General features: G+C 42.3%; 1 protein-coding gene across 2 annotated transcripts in view; it reads right to left on the bottom strand.

Annotated features, from left to right (window-relative positions):
* Window positions 1–10,528, bottom strand: part of PDK3 (pyruvate dehydrogenase kinase 3) — a 66,574-nt gene extending 56,046 nt beyond the window's left edge. Inside the window, exon 1 of one of the 2 annotated variants that reach the window (XM_082375792.1) lies at window positions 10,199–10,528. In XM_082375792.1, coding sequence (XP_082231918.1) covers window positions 10,199–10,304 — 106 coding nt within the window. In that variant the 5' untranslated portion in view covers window positions 10,305–10,528. The remainder of the gene's footprint in view (window positions 1–10,198) is intronic. The other variant, XM_082375791.1, reaches the window with a different exon arrangement.
* Between the last annotated feature and the right edge of the window lie 13,526 nt (window positions 10,529–24,054).

Genomic DNA, 24,054 nt, shown 5'->3' with positions numbered 1-24,054 from the left:
AGATACGTAGCAATTTATTCCCAACAGCGAAACTATTATATACTGACTTCCGTGCCCTAGTAAGAAAGAAAGAAACACTGGTACAACTCAAATGGTTGAGTGGAATCAGAGGTCAAGTCTAAGACTGAAAATAAAATCACAACTGCTTGGGTGACGCTTAGGGAAATAATCTACCGAGTTAGAACCCCAAATATTCAATCACAGGGAATGTATCGACCTGTGTAATATATAATAAATAGTTTGCTGTAATTTTTGTGCCATTCATTATAGCAGAAAGAATAATCTCAGTCAAGATGAGACAATGACTAGGAAAGGAGTTCTCCTCGAGGGATATGAAGGGCAATCAAACCCAGCTCTGCCACAAATATGGCGAAACGGGCTACCTGAAGATGCTTCCAGGCTAGTTTCAATGAACGCCAGGTACCCCACCCCATCCACAGTTCCCTTAGCACATTTTCTATAAGTTTAGCTAATTTACCAAGAAGAATAAGTGGGCAAGAACAGCGAGAATTCCTAAAAATCTGAAGTCATAAATAAGGAGCTGCCATCACCAAATTTTAACAGAAATTACAAGGCAAAAGTTAGCATATGATATTTAGTTGAAATCAGAAAAGTTGTCCTTTTGGAGAGAATCCACAAATATAAACTATTCTGTGGACTTTGTGATAAAACAGCAACAAGACAGAAAGACGTGAGGTCTTAATAGTTGCTGCTATGCAAATGGACAGCAGAACAGACTAAAAGTGAGTTGACTGCAAACGTCCCAACAGAGATGGCAACAAATTCCAGAGGGATTTAGTGACAATTTACATACTGCTCTAGGTGATAAATCTGACCATGATAAAAGCATTGTAAATGACTGGGTATATTAAAACTCAGACTGTGCGCTAAATAAAAAGGAAACCAATAATCAGTGTCAACATATATAAATATATGGGCAAAAGATGTAAGGCTATCACCAAAAAATGGATGGAAGAATTAGAGGTGATAATCTTTCCGAACGCCTTCAGTTGTATACTTCGATAATTACTTTACCAAAGAAGGGAGCACAAGAGAAAACAATAGATACACAGCACAATAGCTTACTATGCCAAGTAGACACAGGAAGTGCATGCAAATGATTAAAACTCCCGAGTCCAGTTACTAAATGGTCAAGGGCACGTCACACACAACAAAATGCACAAAATAAACCCACAAGGGGAAAAAATAAAACTTTTAGCTTCTATGTTACCTATTATACAATTGAAGTCATAAAACCTCACCTTGGCAGGGCTGTGGAGAAACCGGTACACTTAAACTTTGGTGACAGCCCTAGAGATTAAAGCTATAAAATCCCTCCAAGCCTTTCACATGGTAATTCCACACAGGGGCACATACCCTATAGGTAAGCCACCGATCACCTGGAAAAGTCTTAGCTACCCCAAAAGTCACACTCCAGATAGCCAAGTTTTACTGTTACTAGCATGCGGGACCAACAGAGCTTTATCATTTAAATGCCAATTAACAGCAATCACTGCACACTTCTTTAACAGGGAGCCAAACTCTCTTAGACTAGAGGTCCAAACTTTCTGTAAAGGGCCAGATGGTAAACATTTTGGCTTTGTGGGCCAAATCGTCTCTGTGGCAACTACTCAACCCTGCTGTTGCAGAGGTACAGAAGCCACATACGCTATGTAATGAATGGGCATGGCTGTGGTCCAATAAAACTTTATTTACAAAAATAGGTGTTGCCAAAACCCAGAGCGTATGCAACACAAAGACTGAACGCTAATAGAAACTATCAACTTTGGGTGATAATGATGGATCAGTGTTGGTTCATCAGCTGTAACAAATGTCCCACACTGGTGTATGGGAGTTCCCTGTACTTTCTGCCCATATTTGCTGTGAACCTAAAACTACTCTTAAAAGTAGTCTGTTAATTGTAACACAAAAAACAGGTGGCTGGCCCTTGGGCTATAGTTCGATAACCTGTCTTAGACTATGGCATTCAAAAAAAAAAAAAGGATTTGCCCAACTCTGGAATCAGATAATCATGGAAGTAAAATAATAGAATGCACGTAAAATGAAAAGGAAAAGAGGTGATATTTTCTGATTCCATCCAGTAATAAGACCATAGTTTCCCAAATCTTGCCAACAATCTGATCAACTTCCCGAAGTTTAATGGGACGAAACCACTCAGTCATCAATAGGTCAGGACGTGTGGCCATGTCTCCCCTTGAGAAGCATACAAAACTGCCAAGAGAATGAACAAAGCTGGAACTACACCTTAAACGCTCAGAGCCTGATAAACCAGATTATGTTGAAATCCAGTCATATCAGATCTTTAGGGCCCAAAAGGCCAATTCTTTCTTTAAATTTAAATATTGATCAAGGTGCATTAAGCCACATTAGATATCTTTACCCTAAATGAAACTGTACTCTTCCCCTTTAATTCTGAATTATTAGCTTCTGTCTCTAAACAGATTAGTCTAATTCTTGGCAACTCCTCACAGTAGAAGAACCTTACCGCTTACAGAAAAGGTGTGTCACGTACATATATGTAAAGGTACAAAATGTACACACTCAGAAACAAAATGCCATTGTTTCTCCCTTTTCCTAACACAATTAAAAAAAAACAAAACCCAAAAAAATCTCCTCATTTTCTCCAGAAACAAAACCACTCTTCTCCCCAATAGTAATCAGGCTTTAAGGAGCATGACTTAGAAACTCAAGGCTTTTCGAAGAGCAGTCATTTGCAACCAAAATCAACTTCTCAGTGGATACTGGAATCTTAAAATACTTTCTAAAGAAAAACAGAGGGCGGCTGGGCCTTCAAACCTCAAGAAGAGTAAAAACAGGGAAACTGGCTGCTGCCTTCTAATAGCTAAAAGCTCCAAGGTTCACAGAACCAGTGTAATTATGATAGAAATCTTTTCTATGAAAAGAAGACAGAGTTGTCAGACAACCTATCTTCTGGTGGTTTTATTTCAGAGATGCTATATTTAAATGTGGGGACATTACAGAAGTTTAGACCTATATAACAATTGACTAAATTAAAGTGACATAATGTTTAACAACCTTTAGATGGAGTCAATTAATCACCACTTATGAAGTGCCCACTCTGGGCAGAAAGCAAACAGCCGAGGAAGCTGAGAAGGTTACAAAGAACAGGTGAGTGCCTACCCTCTGGAAAGAGACAGTTTAGAATAAAATCAAAGAACAGGAGCCAGGAGCAAATATGTTTAATACAAGTGCAGCTGTGCAAAAGACGAGTGCAAAGGAACTGGGAAATAAAACAGATAGAAAGTCAGTCTGTAGGGAGCAGATGAGAGTGATTAATGAAGGAACCCGAAGTGGACAGGGTAAAGCTGAAAGATGAAAAGCATGTCCAGGTGAAAATGTGAATCATTTCCTATGAACTCATTCAAGATTCAGAAGGTTCTATCTTTAAGTTATGGCATACAGTCCAAGTTCTCCTTTTCTTACATCACTAAGAGAACTTTAAATTCTTAACAACCACTTAACAGAAAAGACCTCAAGCTTTTGCAAACATCACAAAGAACCACCATAACGTTAACTGCCATTCAAAGACAGTTAATTGGTCCAAAACTCCTGAGAGCAACAGGTTTCCAGGAAAAAAAGAGTAAAAGTTATACTGAGAAATAAAATCAATAAATGTTTATTCTGAACATTAAAATGTGATATTTCTATTACTCCTTATAAGGAGTTAATGTATACTGTCTGAAGCCTCACTGTCCAATGGAAACCTGTGAGCCACACAAGTAATTTTAAACTTCCTAGCAGCCATATGAACATAAAAAGAAACAGGTGAAATTTTTGATGTTTTATTTAATGCAACATACCCCCAAAATTACCATTTCAACGTGGAATCAATACAGAAACATACTGAGATATTTTACTATTTTTTATATTGTCTTTGAAATCCAGTGTGTGTCATACTTACATCTCAATTCAAAAGCTAAATTTCTATCAGAAATAATTGGCCTATAATTAGATTTCATCAAATTTACAGTTAAGGTAGATTCACATATCCAAACTGTTCTAAACATACTTAAAAGTTTTCCAATTAACTGAACCAAGTATCACTTTTAAGTTTAAATGTAAATTAAATCAATTCAGTCTCTCGGTCACAACAGCCACATTTCAAGGGCTCAATAGGTTCAACTGGCTAGTGGTGACCATACTGGACAAAGAAAGTCTAAATAAATCAGTAGAAAGATAATCCCTGGAACCAAAAATTCAAACCAAAAGAAATATAATAAAACAAAGCAAGATATACAATATGGTAGAAAAATTACAGGTATTAAAAACATAAAGTGAAAGAAAATTATAGATGTTTATCGTTACAGATGACAGATCTGTCATATCAATAAATATAAACTGGTTAAACTTAACCACATAAAAGAAAAAGTTAGACTCACAAAGCAAAACCCAGCTTTATACTACATTTCAAGAAATTCAGAAATGCTCTAGCAGAAAATGAAAACAAGAGGCAGATAGGGCTCTGGATCTCAATGTCACATAAGGATGAATCCAGGCCAAAAAGCACTGAACTAGTCAAAGGGCAGCACTCTGTACCCTAAAGCGTGCATCTCGAAATGACAGTTAAAGATATCTAAGCAGCAAATGTAACATTAACAGGCACAAAGCAAAAACCATAGGCAATATCTGGAGAAACAGAATTGGATTATTAGGAGACCTGAACTTCTTTTGACCCATGACAGATCCAGTAGATTAAAAAAAGCAAAGGTATAGAAAACTCAAATAAAATAATTAATATGGTAGATTTGATATATGAACCTCTGTAACCTGAGAAGGGAACATAACCTGCTTTTTGCTGCCCAAGGAACAGTGACAGGAAATGAACACAGATTGGACTACAAAGCAAACATCAATAAATTAAAGAAATGATTCAGATAACATTCTCTGATCACAATGCAGCAAAACTTAAAATCAACAAAATTAAAATACAGGGTGCACTTCTACTGGAAATTTAAAAATTCAAGTCTTGGGACTTCACTGGTGGCACAGTGGTTGGGAGTCCTCCTGCCAATGCAGGGGACACGGGTTCGAGCCCTGGTCCAGGAGGATCCCACATGCCGCAGAGCAACTAAGCTCGTGCACCACAACTATTGAGCCTGCGCTCCAGAGCCCGCGAGCCACAACTACTGAGCCCGCATGCCACAACTACTGAAGCCTGTGCGCCTAGAGCCCGTGCTCCGCAACAAGAGAAGCCACCGCAGTGAGAAGCCCACGTGCCACAACGAAGAGTAGCCCCCCGCTCGCCGCAACTAGAGAAAGTCTGCACGCAGCAACGAAGGCCCAACGCAGCCAATAAATAAATTTATAAAAAAATAAAATAAAACAAGTCTTAGTTCACATAAGAATAAAAACCTGAAGATGCAGAAGAGCTGGGAAGAAAAAGCATCAAACACTGTACACATCAGCTGTTAAAGCAGTGTTCAGAGGAATGCCTGTAGCCTTAAATACTGAAATAAACAACAAAGAAGAAATGAATTTTGCCGTTCAAAAAGAAAAAAAATAGCACATGAGGGGGAATTAATAAAATCAAAGTAATCATTAATGAACTAGAAAACAAAAGTCATAAAGCTAATAAGTGAATCCAATCATATAAACCAACAACTAATTAATCACAAAAGAGGGGGAGAACAAATATAGAAGGAATAAAGGGGGAACAGCCACAGAGAAAATTAAGACTAATTACTATCTCAGCTATGCAAACTGGCTTTAAAACCTTGATGACTAGGATAATTTTCTAGAGAAATACATCAAAATGGATTCTAGAAGAGATAGAAAATCTATCCAGATCAATACCACAGACTAGAGAAGCCTGTCAAAGAGTAACAGTCCCCAAGACACACTAGGTTTAAAAGGTTTCATGGGTGGATTCTACCAGATCTTTGAAGAACGGATAGTTCAAAAGATAAACTGGTCTTAGTGCAGAAAAAAATGTATTTCTTCTGAAACAAGCATGACATTGATAAGAAAATCTAACAGACTGCACATACACACAACATCCACAGACAAACAGCACGTGGAGATCAATATAATGAACCCAGGAATTCATCAAACTATTCTCTCTAGTACTGTATATCCTTAAAATTTTCCATAATAAAAAGCTAAAGTTAAAATTTTTTTTACTCTGTAAAAATACTGAATCACTATGCTGTACACCTGAAACTAATATAATCTTATAAATCAACTATACTTCAATTTAAAAAATTTCTTTACTCAAGGAGAAAAAAATTTTATCTAGATACACTTCTTCACTTATCAAAAGTTTGACAACAATGTGGTAAAAGTGTAGGAAAATAGGTACTCTCAGAAACTTCTAGTGAGAGGATAGACAGACAACCTCGATGGAAGGCAATCTGACAATATTTATCAAAATTTCAAATGCACATAGCCTTTGGTGTAGAAATGCCATGTTTAGGAATTTGTCCTATATATATACTCACACACGCATGAAATGATGAATGCAGTAATTCAGTGTAGCAGAAGCTGTCATAGCAAAGATTGGAAACAACCTACTAGCCGTCAACAGAGAGTTGGTAATGAATATAGTACACTCATATAAACAAATTCTCAGAAGCCATAAAAAAGAAAAAGGAAGTTCTGCAGTTACGATATGGAAAGCTGTCTAAGGAATTAAGTTTAAAAAGCAAGGTACAGACAAAAGTATTACAAGTTGCCATTTATTTTAAAATGGGGAGGCTAGTGGACAAAAGTAGGAAGCTGACTTTTCTATGTCCTTTGGTACCTTTTGAATTTGGAACCATGTAACTATAATCTCAGACCAAAAAGAATCTCTTTTTTTTAAATCCCACCTTTCACAGCGCACTATTGCCCTTATAAACTCATGATCCATTTAGAACGCTTGCTATTCTTGTTAAACTTGCTAACTGTGTGCAAGGCCATGTTTCAAGTAAAGATTGAGCTCAAGAAAACTCTTCTTATTTTAAAGGGCATAGAGAAATATGGCCCACAGATGAAAGGGGGACAACTCTAGATCCAGAAGATCATCTAATTAGTGGTTCTCAACCCTGGTTATGCTTAAGAACAACCAAAAATACCAATGTCCACCCACCCCCAGAACATTTATAGTAAAGTCTGGAGGATGGGGCACAGGCATGAAGACCATACAGGCATCTAAATGCTTTACAGCAGTAGTCCTCAACAGAGAGTGATGCATTTTGCTCCCCTGGGGGACATGGTGGTGTCTGGAAACATGTTTGGTTGTCACAACTCATGGGTGGAGGGAGTGCGGGGTGGGGGGCGGGATGTGCTACTGGCATCTAGTGGGGAGAGGCCAGGGGTGCTGCTTTCGTAAACCTCTCACAACGCACAGGACAGCACCCCTCCTCCACCAAACAGTGACCTGTCCCAGAAAGTCAAGAGTGCTGAGATTGAGCAGCCCTCATTTCAAATAAAGTCACTGCTTCTGAAATAACACGCAGTTTCAGCCTTCCCTCTTAAACAAGGAAGATCATCTCATTTACTAGTGTGGATACATTCGCAAAAGAAAGCTGTTTTCAGTGCCCACAGAAACCACAATTTGTTGATGCGGTTCTAACAAATACTGTAAACATGAAATTCCGTGGATATCCTTTCCCTGGTCTCTGTCCAGGAATTCTAGTCCAAAACTTCTGTCCCGTTTGCAAAGTAGCCAGGGAGAACGTCACGAAGTGGCAGTCCGTGGGTCAACGTGGTTCACGCATCTGTTCTGTTTGAGCCCTAGGTCTTTAAAGTATACTGAATCGGCGCCGCTCAGCTTGCCCTTCCGGAGCCAGCACATACGGGGTGGACGGGGTTGCCACGGCCCCCCCACCCCAAGCTGGCTTCGTGTAGTCATCGGCTGCTCCCACTCAGGGCCTGTAAGCGCTGGAGGTGGCCCTCCCCTGCAGTCTTCTCCAATCATTCAGGGGCATAAAACCTCTTTACTCTTCTTCCTTCTCACCTTAAAAATATCCCCACACCCCTTCTAAGTTCTCCAACTCCCACACCACTTGCCAAAATCGGACTTCTATCCAGAGCTGGAAGAACCAAGAGAAAGGCAGAAGTCGAAATGGCCTTTGTGTGACAACCCTCTTCTAGTTGTTGGCATTAAAGATAGACTGCCTGCCACCTGATTCGTCTCTGGGCATTACAAACGAGCCTTGAGTTTCTAGCGCATTCCACTACAATTATATATAGCTCTTCTGTGAGCTTCCTTATAAGGAAAAGACTTCAATTATTAGGCTTCTTCCATTATCCTAGATTAGAGTATCCCCTCCACTCTTCCCAAAATAGGTCAGAAGGCTTTTATGGGAAATATCTATCCAAAGATTTGGTAGTTTTCTTTTAAAAAGTTCATCCCTTTTCCTTTGAAATTAGGATCACGCAGTTTGGGAACTGTGCTTTAGAGATGACCTTATACAATCCACGTGTTTTATCGACGGGGACGATGAACCCCAGTGAGGTTCAGTCACTTAGCCAAGGCCAGGCTCTTGAGTCAGTGGCAGAGCAAGAATTAGAACATTTGTTTCCAGATAATGGTCCCATGGGTCTTCCACGATAACACTATGCCCCACTGTGGTTTTCCTACTCAAATAACATCTCTGCCAAGACACCTATTAACATGGTAGATACTAGCTGCTATAGAAATAAATCAACCAAAATTTCGCCAAGCTATGAGAGCTATCACTTCAACTTTGAGGGTGGAAGGAAGGAACTGGGAGTCTCTGGATTCTTTCTGGTCCTTTTATTGTGAATTAACCTGTCTCAGTTTACCCCTATGAAAAGTCGATACCTTCAGAATCTCTCTAAACCATAAATTAGGGATAGAATGTTGCTATTTATAGCAACAACGACATTTTCTTCCTAAACTCTTAAGTCGAGGGGCTGCCTCAAACCTCTAAAATTCTCACAAGTGGCCACAGATGGTAAAGTAAAACTACTGAAAAGCTTCTGGGACTGAAGTTTAAGACGCAAAGATCAACATCTCACTGAACCCTGACCTTCCTCATCATTCGCTGGCAAACTGGTTTCTTAAAATTTAATTTGGTCTCAACTTTAACCTATTCCTCTCTTCCTATCCTAACTTAAGTATGGACAACATCGCATTGTGCTTACTGGGTCTTCCCCGAATGTGCTACCTACTCTGCACTTAGGTTTTTATGCCCACGTGACACCACCTCTTGACATTTACTTAAAAGTCATTAAACGACCAGCCGCCCCATTATTTCCCCTCGAGAGCTTAGAACATCTTTGCTGCTCCATTTTCTTTTCCTTCCAGTTTGCCGCGTTCTCTCCTGATAGCTGGGTGCGCACTTTTGTTTTAATACTTTCAGGTGTTTCACAACCAGCTGCCTCGCATTCACCCAACTGAGAGGATTCCCTCCGCGCTTGAAACGGCACCACTCTGGAGAAACACGATCCAGTTAACAGAAGGTCGTGGAATCTATTCCCATCCCAGCTAGGCCTCAGGCAGGTTGGGGGCCGGGGCTTCTGCGCTCCCACGTCAATTCGTGGAAGGTGCCCACCATCCCGCCCGACAGGGGAGAAGGTGGGACACAGAAGGAGAGGCGCGGCGAAAGGTGCTGGCACGAGACCCTGCTCTGACGCTAGGAGCCCAGACGTCCGCTCCTCCCAGCATCTAAGGCTTTTGCAGTCCAGGCCTCTAACTGCTCTAACATAGCACGAACAAGACAGCAGTTCGAGTCCTGCCGCTCCGGCCACACAGGAGCACCTTAGAGCAGAAAAGGAACAAAATGCCATTGCATAATTTACTCGACCTCAAAGTGTTCCTAAACAGCTCTTACCCAATCCAAAAAAAAAAGAATCTAAATATAAAAACGTTCAAAAGCCACCCACACTCCGCTCCGAAGTTTTAAGGGCGGTGAGGTCTGTGTCAAGTAGATCTGAAGCTAACGACGGCAGCTTTGGGGAGTCCCGCCCGGGATGAGGCTCCTCGGACGCGGTTTCTGTGTCTCCGGGTGAGCCCCCGGCGGGTGTGCGAGTGCCAGGCCATGCCCCTCCGCGCCCCGAAATCCGAGCCCCCGGGCATCCCGGAGCCCCGCCCGCGGTTCCAATGGACTTTGCCCGGAGGCGGCGGAGACCCGCGGCGGCGGGCCCGGAAGGCAGCGGCCCCACACCCCGGGGCCGTGGGGACCGTGGCGACCCGCGGCCCCGCACTTACCGAAGTCCAGGAACTGCTTGATGGAGAGCGGCGATGGCGAGAAGCGCGAATAGCGCTCAATCTGCTTGGGCACCGGCTGCTTCAACAGCCACCAGAACAGCCGCATCCTCGTCGGGGCAACGCAGAGACCAGTCAAGACGCTCAAGCGGCCGCAAAGGCCGCTGCAGCCGAGCCGCGCGGGTTAGGCAAGTTCGCCAAGCGCGCACCCTGGCCTCCGTCTCGGCCTCGGCGACGCGGGTGCAGCCGCTGCAGCAGCACCAGCAGCAGCACCGGCAGCTCCCGTGCCCCGGCCGGCCGCCCGCCCGCGGCTTCCCCAGGCCCCGCCCACGGGGGCGGAGCCAGCCGCCGTACGTACGCGGCGCGCGGGGGGCGCGAGGGGCGCGCGGCCGCACGCGCTGGCTGCTGATTGGCCGCTGCCGCCCTCGCTTTCTTTTGCCGGAGTGCAGCCGGGGGCGCCCCCCTCCTTGGCTCCCGGGACCCAGACAGGCCCGGCAAGTGCAGCTACCCCCGGTCCCGTCCCGGGCTAGGTCCTCCGCGGCCGAAAGGTGGCGGAGGTACAAGGGGACTGGGAGGAGGTCCGGGCCCTCGCCCGGAATCCGATCCTAAGCGCTGCTCAAGGCCCCTCTCCACCGAAGACACCTCTTCCGGGAGGCCTTCCCTGGATCAGCTGACTGTTGCACTTCAGGGTATTTGTTGCGTCTTGACACTTTTTCATCTTCTGTTTACCACTTAACTATACTGGCTGCTTCATGCCCTCCACCACTGCCACCACCGTTGGGCAAAAATAAACTCACTGATTCGGATTCCTGCCTGCTTCTCACCATTGGACGGGATTCATGGTAATGTCACTCCCTGTTTCATGCCCGCCCTCCCACCCGCCTGGGCCAACTCCTTTCGGCAAGATTAATTGTTAAGTCACTGACTGTTTCATGCCACCACCGCCATCACCACCATTGAACGGGGTCAATTATAAGGTCAATGACACTTCATTTAGTCCCTCCCCCTCTCCCCCCGCTCCCCGTGAACTCCCCCTAACACCACTGGGCAGGATTAATTGTAAGGTCACTGTCTCTTTGTTTCATGTCACCCCCCCCCCAACCGCTACCATTGGAAAGGATCAAATTTAAGGTCTTAGGCACTGTCTTTCATACCCCCCTCACCTCCACCACCACCATAGGACAGCCCCCTGACTCTTTTTCATGCCTCACCACCACCAGCACCACTACTTCTGGACAGGAGTCTGTGCTTACACTATGTATTACACTTACACTATGTTAGGTATTGTTTGTATAAGAGTGAACTTGAACTCAGGGCTCAGTATATGCAATCACTATTTCCTAATGTGAAGGTATGAAGTACAGCTTGCTTTAACTATTTCCACCAAACCTTGCTTTATTTTTGGCAACGTATAAACATCAACTAAATGAAAGGTAGAATGTTCTCTGAGGAAAGGTAAAAATGTAACTGGAAACCACTCCTTTGGTTTGATTGGACTGGTTTTCTCAGTGAGTAAGATTATTGGTGTGTAGCTATTTAGCTTTTGTGCCTTCATTGGGTTTCTATGCAACCAATTCTTTGCTTAATGCTTGCATCTCTACTCTGAACTTAAAGAGAAAAGTAATACGTACACTCAAAGACATCCACTGGTCCTCCCTCACTTCTAGATTTTCAAGTACATCTTGGTCATCTTGGTGGTGGTATGGTATGTAGACTACCGTGTCTTTTCAAAACAAAAAGCTGAAAAAACATACTAACAACCTCTTTAACCAGGAGCTTTGCCAGAAGAGCTAAGCACTCGTGTTGGTGTGCATGGGCAGACAAAAAGACCTGTGGCCTGTGACTCCTCCAGTGACTTTCTCGGAGTCACTGCTACCACATGCTACCTGGAGGCATGTTGTACTTGGTGGCAGTTGTGGGAGTCGATGAGCAGGAAGAAGTTGAATATCGATGGAGAGGGGTTTTTCCCAACCTAAGCCACGAATCGCTGCTGATCTTTCTGAGCTTGGAAAGACTTGTTTCACTCCTTCCTTTTTTACTGAACAAAATGCTACTTTAAATCTATGTATTCTGATTTACTGAATTGTCATGTGCCTAGTTTTATTAATGTTTCTCCAAAAGGTGGCAAAGTCTTAGAAGTTGGGAACAATATGATAGAGCCTGGTATAATAGAAATTGTGCTGGTCCAGGGCTCAAATGACCCAGTCCTAAGCTTGGTTCTTTTATTAACTAGCTGTGTGACCTTAGACAAGTCACTTAGCCTTTCTGTGTCTGTGACTTCTTATCGCAGATGGGGCTACCTGATTTCTCTCCCTGACATTTGTGACAATCAAATGAAATAAATATTTAATATAAACACAAGATATGGTTGTACCTCTTTTATGCAACTATTTATTTAAGCTAAAAGTTTCATGTTAACTGGCAAAATCCAGAAGCTAAACCAGTGGGTTGATTTCAGTGCTGGTTGTAGTTATAAAAGAAGAATCTTGAGAGAAATAAATAGATCTTGATGAACTTTTTTCAATTATTTGTACACACCAAGGTCTTGCCCAAGTCCTGCTCCCAGTGGCTCTCAAAGTGAGATCCCTGGTCCAGCAGCAGGAGTGTCACCTGGGAACCTGTTAGAAATGCAAACTCTTGGACCCCACCCCAGACCTACTGAATCAGAAACTCTGGGGGTGGGGCCTGGCACTCTGTTTTAATAAGCTTATGGGGGTTTCAAAGATATGGCCACAAATTCTTTGATATTCCTCCCCTCAAGAGATGGCGCTTAATTCTCCTCCCCTTGAGTATGGACTAGAAGTAGTACTCACTTCTTCCAAGTACAGGATGGCCAAAAGTGATGAGATCTCACTTCGAAGATCAGGTTATAAGACAACTTCTGTCCTACCTGACCAATATTCCTCAAAACTATCAAGGTCATTAAAAACAAGGAAAATGGGCTTCCCTGGTGGTGCAGTGGTTAAGAATCTGCCTGCCAATGCAGGAGACACGGGTTGGAGCCCTGGTCCGGGAAGATCCCACATGCCGCAGAGCAACTAAGCCCGTGTGCCACAACTACCAAGCCCGCACTCTAGAGCCCACGAGCCACAACTACTGAGCCCATGTGCCGCATCTACTGAAGCCCATGTGCTCCAGAACCCATGCTCCACAACAAGAGAGGCCACCGCAGTGAGAAGGCTGCGCACTGCAACGAAGAGTAGCCCCGGCTCGCCGCAACTAGAGAAAGCCTGCACGCAGCGACAAAGACCTAACACAGCCAAAAATAATAAATAAATAAAAATAAAATAAATTTATAAAAAACAAACAAAAAAACAAGGAAAAATGAAAAACCGTCACAGCCAAGAGAAGCCTAAGTAGACATGACAACTAAATATCATGTGCTATCCTGGATGGGATTCTGGAACAGATAAAAGGACATTAAGGTAAAAACTAAGGAATTCGGCATAAAGGAAGGACTCTGGACCAAATTTGTTTAATAATAATGTATTAACATATGTTTATGAATTGTGATAAATGTACCATACTAATGCAAAATGTTACCAGTAGGGGAAACTGGATATGGGACATATGGGAACTTTGTGTGCTGTCCTCTCGATTTTGCTGTAAATCTAGAAGTGTTCTTAAAAAAATCAAGTCAATTATACAATACACTATTGATGACTATAGTCATCACATTATACGTTACATAAGAACTTATTTATCTTATAACTGGGAGTTTTGAAAGTCGCTAAGAGAGCAGATATTAAAAATTCTCATCACAAGGAAAAAAATTTGTAACTATGTGAGTCTATGGATGTGAACTAAATTTATTGTGGTAATCATTTCACAATATATACATATATCAATCATTTTAGTGTACACCGTAAATTTATACAATGTTATTTATGTCAATTACATCTCAATGAAACTGGAAAAAAAGCAGTACCTTTTGGTTCCAAAATGTAAAATCAAATATATTCAAATAATATAAAGAAAATATTTAAGATAGCAATGAAAATATTTTATAACCATGGAATAACTATTGAACATTTAAAGGACATGAATTACTACTACTATTACCACTACTAATACTAATGTCAACATTTAAAAAAAGACTGTGGCTTCCACGTTAGGGTTTTGTCTCTCCCCCTTCCTCTGTCTCTGTGTCTCTCTTCCCCTCTCAAAAGCCACCTGCCAGGCGGCAAGGCAGCCCTGTGGAGGAGCCCACAAGAGTGAGCTTGGAAGCAAATCCCTTTGGAAGCAGATCCTTTCCCTGCTCAGCACCTTGCCTGTAACCTCGGGAGAGACCCCAAGCCACAACCACTCAGCTAAGCAGCTCCTTGACGCTTAGCTGAGAAATGCTCACGGTTTGTTGTAATAAATGCTTGTTGTTTCCAGCTGCTAACTTTTTGGATAATTTGTTATGTACTAATAGTTAACTAATCTGCAAGCCCTCCAGGTGATTCTGAGGCATGCTCAAATGTGAGAACCAATGGATGGACCTAGAGATTATCATACTAAGAAAAAGACAAATATCATATGATATCACTCATATGTGGAATCTAATTTTTTTTAAAAGATACAAATGAACTTATTTACAAAACAGAAATAGACTTACAGATATCGAAAACAAACTTATGGTTACCAAAGGGAAAACGTGGGAGGCGGGGAGGGATGAATCAGGAGCTTGGGATGAACATACTAACCTTACTATATGTAAGATAGATAACCAACAAGGACCGACTGTATAGCACAGGGAACTCTAACTCTACTCAATATTCTGTGATAACCTACATGAGAAAAGAATCTTAATAAGAATGAATACATGTATAACTGAATCACTTTACTGTACACCTGAAACTAATACAACATTGTAAATCGACTATTCTCCAATAAAAAATTTTTTTAAAGTGTGAGAACCAGTTTCCTATACTATGCACTCTAAAGCAGCACCCTATTCCTTCTTGTTAATGCCTCAGACCTCAGCATGGTCAACACTTAGACATCAAGGGAGGCCTTCCCCCATCATAAACGCTATTCACTCCCCTTGCTATATGGTTACCTGACTCCGTTCCTCCCACTGTAACACTCAAAACACTTCGTTATCGTTTGATTAATGCCCGTCTTCGGCACTAGACGTCAGCCCTGTGACCACTGGGCCCAGGTCTGGCTTATTCACTGCTTCATCCTCAGTGTGCAGCATATGTACCAGTCACTATTTAGGTTCACAACAAATATTTTTTTAAATAAATGAAAACCGGCAATAATAACATCAAAACCTACCCCAAATCGCATTCCTTCTGAGCAGCTCTCAATGGAGAACAAAGGCAAGGGTAGTGTTCTGAGTAATTCAAACAATAATGTACACTTCATTAAATAATATTTTGATAAAGCCAAAATCCAAAATCCAAAGTGGACTGGAACAGATGAGGAAAAAAATAACCCCTGATTATCTCATCATCAATCACTGGTCGCTGGATCTTGTTATAAAACGCCTCCACCATCACTTGACTTTATGAAATCCTGGTCTCCCTGCCTTTTCCTCCTCTCTCTCTCTTCACTCTCAACTAACATTTTTTGAGCACCTACTGTGTGCTCTGTGAAATTACCTATGTTGTCTCTTCACAGTAAATCTGATGGATGAATATTATCCTTATTTCAGGTGAGTGAACTAAGACACAGAAAGCTTAAAATAATTTAAGATTACACAGCTTGTAAATGACAGTCCAGATTTGAATCCAGGTCTCCTGACTCTCAATTCTATGTTCTTTCATAATACCAGCATGAATTGTTTTTAATAGACTTTTTTTAAAAAGCATTTTTAGGTTCAGAGCAAAATTGAGCCTCCCCCACCATCAACTCCCACCAGATGGTACCTTTGCTACAAAATCAGTGAACTTACATTGACACATCATTGTCAACCAGAGTCCATAGTTTACATTACTGTTCACTCCTGGTATTGTACATTCTATGGGTTTGGACAAAAGTATTGCCCTAAAAATCCCCGGTTCTCTGCCTACACATCCCTCCCCGTCCCAACCCCTGGCAACCACTGATCTTTTCACTGTCTCCATAGTTTTGCCTTTTCCAGAATGTCATATAATTGGAATCATACAGTATACAGGCTTTTCAGATTGGCTTCTTTCACTTCACAATGTGCATTTAAGACTCCTCCATGTCTTTTTGTGGCTTGATAGCGCATTTCTTTTTAGGTCTGAATAATATTCCATTGTCTGGATGTAGCCTAGTTTATTTATCCATTCACCTCTTGAAGGAAATTTCGGTTGCATCCAAGATTCACTAGCCCACCTTTTGATTTTAAAAGTGGAAAGTAAGAATGTGAAGATGAGTGAACTAGAGGAGCGACAACTACTTAAGTTTTACTAAATTTATATCTTGAATCAAATATGTGTGTGATTTGAAGCAGTAGTTCTGTCCTCCCAAGGGCCCAAATTTTTCTTGATTTTTTTGACAAACTGTTCTGGGTGGCGCAAATCCTCTTGAAGTCCATTTATCCTGGTCCTTTCATTTCTAATTAAGGAGCGTTTTCAGTCTTGATGGTCTGTCTCTTACCCCAAAAGAGGTCAGAAAAGATTTTAAGTACAGGGATAGTGTGGCAGGATAACTTATTGAGAAATTAAATCTGGATTTTGTTTTTGCTGCTCTTGGAGGGACAAAAGAAAGGGGTGGCTGATCTGCCCCAATCTAAAAGACAACGGAGACTTTGGATCTTGGCTTTGGGCTGCTGTGCCTTGGGAAATTCGTTAGCTGTTCTGTATAGCAAAGTGCTTTGGTTTCTAGGGCTGAAAACAGGTTGGAAGATAGAGGAGACATTCTGGTAGTCTCTGTAATCGCGCCTCGGATTAAACCTCATTGGCTATGATACTGCCACTGTGCAAAGCTGGTACAGTAAGTCCCCTACATATGAACCTTCAAGTTGTGAACTTTCAAAGATGTGAAACGTGCGTTCCATCAACATCAGGTGTGAGTGAAATTGCAGCTTGCCCTTCATCTTCTATTACTGACGATCCTTCAGCTCTACCACCTCCCACCTCCTCTCCCTCCTCCAGTCAGTAACTCTTCTTGCCTGTTCACTTGATGCCAGCCCCTGTATGGCAGCTGTTTTACTGTACTACTGTACTTTTCAAGGTACTGTACTGTAAGATTAAAAATGTTTTCTTTATTTTTTGTGTTTGTTTCTTATGTATTATTTGTGTGAAAAGTATTATAAACCTACTACAGCACAGTACTATATAGCTGATTGTGTCAGTTGGGTACCTAGGCTAACTTTGTTGGACTTATGAACAAATTGGACTTACGAATGCACTCTTGGAACAGAACCTGTTCATATGTAGGGAACTTACTGTAGTCTCTGTAAATTCATTCCCTCTCCTGTTGGTAACTACCCCCAGCTTTTGTTTAGTTCCCCATGCTGTACAATTGTGTTTTGGCCAGGGGTGGGAGTGGGGTGGGGAACAGCTCACTTTGGTTGTAGTAATGAAATATACAGCTCAATCTAAAAACCAATGAGCTTAGGGACTTTCCTGGCGGGTCCAGTGGTAAAGAATCCGCCTTCCAACGCAGGGGACTCGGGTTCGATCCCTGGTCAGGGAGCTAAGACCCCACATGCTGCGGGGCAACTAAGCCCGTGCGCCACAACTACTGAGCTCACACGCCTCAACAAGAGAGCCCACGTGCCGCAGACTACACAGCCCACGCGCTCTGGAACCCGTGCACCACAATGGAGAGCCCACGCGGCGACGAAAGATCCTGCATGCCTCAGCGAAGACCCCGTGTGCCGCAACTAAGACCGGCTGCAGCCAAAAAACTAAAATAAATAAATTTTAAAAATTATTTTTAAAAATTAATAAAAATAAAATAAAAACTAATAAACTGGGGCCTCCCTGGTGGCGCAGCGGTTGAGAATCTGCCTGCCGATGCAGGGGACACGGGTTCGAGCCCTGGTCTGGGAAGATCCCACATGCCGCGGAGCAACTGGGCCCGTGAGCCACAACTACTGAGCCTGCGCGTCTGGAGCCTGTGCTCCGCAACAAGTGAGGCCACGATAGTGAGAGGCCCGCGCACCGCGATGAAGAGTGGCCCCCGCTTGCCACAACTGGAGAAAGCCCTCGCACAGTAACGAAGACCCAACACAGCCATAAATAAAAAATAAATAAATAAAAATTGGCACAAAATGAAGTAAATAAAAAAAAAACTAATAAGCTTAATTCTGACCACTGGCCATGGCTCATGGTTATTGGCACATGGCCCAATTTAGGCCAATAAAAAGGAGGAGACATTTCCTGGGAGCTTCTGTAAAAGAAACTTGCTTGCCATTCAGAGGAAGCTTCTGGAAGAATCTCTTTCTCTTCTCTTTCACTCTTTCTACCTCCTCCCCATCTCTAAGCACACCCACGGAAGCATCAATTGACAACCAACTTGTGAGCAGGGTGAAGCTGACTGTGTAGAAAGTAGAGCAGAGTTGGGAAGAGGCTGGGTCCTCGGTGATGTTGTCAAGTAACTAAATCAAACCAATCCTGAAACTTCCAGTTTCACAGGCTAGTACAATCTCCTTTATGGTTTAGGCCAGCTTGGGTAGATTTGTGTTGCTTAGAGTCAGAAGTATCCTAACTTTCACACGAAGCATTTTCCAGATACCCTGCATACACACTTAGGAACAAGCCCCACATTGATGGCTGCTGGTGGGTGTCTTGCCAGCTCTGCACGTGGGAATTCAAACGCAGATTTAATTTGATTTTTAAAAAATAAAGAAAGGTAACGTTTCATGTGCCCAAGTGTTATGGAACGAAATCACGTCTTATAATATCGAGAAGAAAAGAAACAATAATGGAGGATGATTATGTAAATCATAGCACATGCACCCAGTGGACCATTACACTGTCATTAAAAATTCACTGTATGAAGTCTATATGAGAACATGGAAATGCAAACATTATAAGTAGGTAAAAGCAAGATACAAAACTATTTATTAAAGTTGAGCTCAGCTATAAAGAGATCACAAAAGCTTCAGAGAAAAATAGTCTGGAAGGAAACAGAACAAAATGCCAACAACACAAGAACCCTGAAGAGTGTTTTGAGTGATACCATTTAGGAAATTCTTGGAGTCCCTGGGTGGGAAGTGATCCAAAAACATGAACCAAGGATAGATAACATGAATGGCTTTATTCGGTTCTCCTTCACTCCAAAAGATGAAGGTTAATTATACAGAGACTTGTCAGAATCCACTGTTTTGTTTTTATCCAAAGCATGATCTTATTAGTTCTGATTAATATTTACTTAGTACCCATAAATAACTGAGCATGAATCATTATATGCAGTGGACTCTGACATCTAAGGTGCCACCTCTTATCTGGAAAACTTGGTGTTTCTTACATGAGCAAGTCTAGTACAGCCTTCACCCATCTAAGCTGTTTGCCAAGAAGCAGCCGCCACTCCTACCCCGGACCATCACCACCCCCACCAGCGAACTTGACAGCGAACCTGAGTCAGTTCTCAAGTTGCTAAGATTTCCATCAGAGAGGGTTGTTGTGTAGCTACCAGGAGGGCCTCTTCCCCAGGAACTCTGGAGTCTTATTATCAGGCCCAATTCTTTTCACCTTCCCCCTCCCTCCACATATCCCAGGTTTCTGGAGGTTTGAAGCTTTGAGGACAAGAACAACAGCCATTCCTCGCAAGGAGACTGGGGATTCCTGCTCTTGGACAATCTGTCCCGTGTACCATCTGATGCCTCAGATAAGTATAAATCAGTGATATTAAAGGAACAGGACTGAGGCCGATCACCTACCACAATTTGAAATGCACAATAGAATAGAATCGAAAAGGCCAGATTTCGAAATCTAAAGAGAGTCAATCTCATTAGAAGTACTTAAAGCCCACGTGGGGCTATTGAGCACTTGAAATGTGTTGGTCTGAATTCACACATGTTGTAAGTGTAAAATTCACACCAGATTTTGAAGACTTGGGATGCAAAAAAAAAAAAATAAGGAAGAGAAAGAAAGAAAGAGAGAGAGAGAAAGAGAGAGAGAGAGAGGAAGAAAGGAAGAAAGAAAGAAAGAGAAAGAAAGAAAGAAAGAGAAAGAAAAGAGAGAAAGAAAAAGAAAGAGAAAGAAAAAAGAGAGAGAAAAAGAAAGAAAGAAGGAAAGAAAGGGAGAGAGAGAAAGAATGGAGGGAGGGAAGGAGGGAGGAAGGAAGGGAGGGAGGAAGGAAGAAAGAAAAGGAAAGGAAAAGAAAATATAAATATACAAAACTATCTCATTACTAATTTTTACATTGATTACATGCTGAGACAATAACATTTTAGATATACTGGTTAAATCATATACATTACTAAAATTAATTTCATCTGTTTCATTTACCCTTTTAAAAGTGTGGCTTCTAGAAAATGTCAAATTACACCTGTGGCTCGCATTTGGGGCTCCCATTAGATTTCCAGTGGACAGTGCTGTGCTCGATATATTGCAGGGTGTCCCTTATACTCCTGTGTATATACAGACAAGGTAACTAACATTTGCTGCTGGGCTTCTTTGTGCCAGAGCTGTGTTAGGTACAGTTAGCTCTTTCAATCCTCATATCAATCCTGCAAGGCACTCATGAGTATACCCACTTACAGATGAGAAAACTGAGGCTCAAAGAAGTTAAGTAACTTGCCCAAGGTCATCCACTGAAGTATGATAGAGCCCCTAAATTCAACACTAGATAATTGTTCAGGGCATTATCCAGTTGCCAAGGCTTTTCTCTCTGCCATGACTCGATGACCTATACAAGCAGAAGAAGTGATGCCAAAAAAAAATGGAAGGAGACGTGTTCTCTAAAACTGAAATTGCTTCACACAGACAAGCCTCATTAAAAAAATAAACTACACCTCTCTAGTCCTTGAGGCCAAGTTCCAAACACATGACTGGTGACAAGTGATACAGCACTGCCTTTCTTTTCCTCTGACCCTAACTTGGAAAGAGGTTTTCACTGGGTACTGTTGAAGAGCTAGACTTGCCCCATTCAAAAAAGAGTCCCATAACTTTTTGTCATTTTATGTTATATGTGTTACCATAGGGGCATTTAGGTTGTTTCTAGACTGTTTCTCTCTTTCTTTCCTTCCTTCCTTCTTTTTAAGTATTTATTTATTTACTACAAATAGTAAACAGTGCTGCTGTAAATGTAATTTTTGGACAGGCATATAGACTCCATGAGAATGTTTAATACTACAAGATAATGCAAATCAATGAAGGCAGTTTATATTCCTGTGGTATTGTCATTAATACAACATTGTAAATCAACTATACTTCAGTAAAATAAATTTTTAAAAAAACCTGGCATTGTCAGACAGCTTCGTCGAATGCTCTGGTTTGGGGTTTGGGTGTTGGGTTCATGGGTGTTCCTATTAATTTATGTACTTATTTAAAAAGAGAGGCACACACGGACCTGTGTATGTTGAGCCCAGGATTATTATTAACTCAGTTCTATGCAATTACGGATCCCCCTCAAAGATAGTAGAGTCACAGCACACTTATCAGGCTCTATAAATGCACGCTATCAGCTTTCATAAACACCTCAGCAGAGTTAGCAGCACGAAAATCCAGCCTCAGTCTAGATGCTGTTCTGTTCTTTCTCCAGAGACCCCTTCTCTTCATGTTGCCTCCGCCTGACCGGCATCATCCTACTGGGCCTGAAAAGTTCCCCTTGCTTCCCAGAGTTTCCCTTCCCAACAAAACATAACTTTTCAGTGTCCCATTTCCTCAAGACTCTGCCCTTTCCTAGCAGTGACTCCAAGTGGAAACTTTAGGCACCATAGCCAAGGAGTTGGGTCGCAAATTTTGGTTGTGTGGGCCTTTGGGCATTCCTCATGACACCAGGCAGGCCATCATCTGTCCCCAGTGAGGTGTAGGATCACCCTTAGACACTGGTAATCCCTACCTGGTCATCCTGCAAGATGAGGCAGTGTTGCTATTTACTAACAGGGTGGTTTTAGGCAAGTTATTTAACCTCTCTGAGCTTTGGTTTCCTCACCTGGAAAATGGGAGTGATAAAGCCTCCTTTAAAGGTTTGTTGGGAGAACTGGCCTCACGAAGCTTTCTGTTATGGGGACTGCTGCTGTTTCTATACATTCAAGCATGACAGCATAGCCTACTAGCACCTGACCTCAAAGTTCCAGGCCTAGAACTGCCACTAACTAGCTCCGCGGGTTTCGGAAAATTGCTTCATCCTTCCATGCCCAGTTCCTCATGTGTAAAGTGAGACGGCTGGACTTCAGCTGATCTCTAAAAAGGAGATCATGAGTCTATGAGAAGAACTCTGACTACAACAGCCAATTATTTATTGATGCCAAGGTAGTCACTACAGCTATCATTCCTCAAGTACTAACTTATTCGAGGGAAGAGTTAGGACAAGAACTTTCCCAGGAAATGAGAGCAAATAATTTTGTTTTACTTGAGGGAATAATTTCCAAATCTGAAGGGCAAAGGAAATAGTGAAAGGGGAGGGAAGGTAACTACCCTAAAATTTACACATAAAACTTATGTTTGTGTTCAAAACCAAGTTCAGAACTCTGATATTATTCTCCCATTATTCCAAGTATTTTTTCACCACTCAGGGTTATTGCATGAGCCAGAGCTGTATTCTGTTTCTCCTTGTATAACTCCTGGTATAACCCTTTTCTTCTTGTTTTCCTTTCCCTCAAAATGGCTTCATTCTTTCACTGCATTTTTTTTTCTTCTCTGCATTCCTGTTGTTGCTTTGGTTTCAGTGAGAAAGTCACTTCAGTCTTGGGTAAGTTTTCTTTGGCAGCAGAACCTGAGGAACACCTGTTCTCATTCTTAAGCTATGTTCCCTCAAAGGCATGGTCAAAGAGTTCCATTTCAATTAGACGTAAGCTGAATTTCAGTAGACAATTTTAAAACATAGAGAAACATTTTCTCTTTCCATTATTTAAACCTTCAACCTCAGGCAACCCTTTTGGCTTTTCCAATACCCTTCTTGGCTTCTCACGAGGTAAGAGACTTACCTGTGTCCTCCCCTTATACTACTCTGTGAACTCACCAACCTAACAAAAATCCTATTGTCCTTTGTCTGCTCACAGGGCTGGCCGTGTTCCTGATGAAGAACCACTGCATACACACTGGATGAGAAGCAGTTGCAATGAAATGTTAATTTACTCAGACTCCCTGGAGACACAAAATCTCTATTCAAGTCTCAGAATAACCAACTCGAGAAGGACATGGCAGCCATCGAGGACTAGAGAGCTAAGAGGAAGAGCAAGTGATGGGAGTGCTTCTGGCCAAAGGTGACAGCGAGCAAAGAGCTGTGGTTATGGCCCCAGGGGCCTGGAGTCCAGTCCACCACCTCCACTTGTCTTACTGGGAGGGCAAAGTACGTGTGCGCACGCGCTTTGGTGGCGGCGGTGGTGCGTGTATTTCAGGCCCTCCCCAACAGCGGTTTCCCACTGGACTTCTCACCACCATTTTGCTTTTCCTGAAGGCTCTGTTCTCACGAACATCTGCCAGAAACGCTCCGAAGAGATGACAATTCCTAGGTTCTGTCCCCATCCCACCCATCACGTCAAATTCATGCTAAGGTCACCATGATCTTCGTGTCCAAGGAATACTTTTTAGTTCTTATTTTTCTTGACTTCATGGTCACTCCCTCCTTGTTGAAAAACTCGGGTTGAATTCAGTGGCTCCCCACCGCCACTGTTTTTCTCCCAGCTTTCTGGTCACTTCTGGGTCTCTTTTTCTGACATCTGCTCCTCGGCTTCATCTTAGGGTTCCTTAGAGCTCTTTCCTTGCTTATCTCTTCCCAGGCAATCTCCACTATCCCCATGGCTTCATTTACCATTAAAACTCGGACTCCCAATAAATCTCCTG

This window comes from Balaenoptera borealis, assembly GCF_965194805.1.
Source record: "Balaenoptera borealis genome assembly, chromosome: X".
Lineage (NCBI taxonomy): Eukaryota > Metazoa > Chordata > Mammalia > Artiodactyla > Balaenopteridae > Balaenoptera > Balaenoptera borealis.
This window is presented reverse-complemented; position numbering and strand designations above follow the sequence as displayed.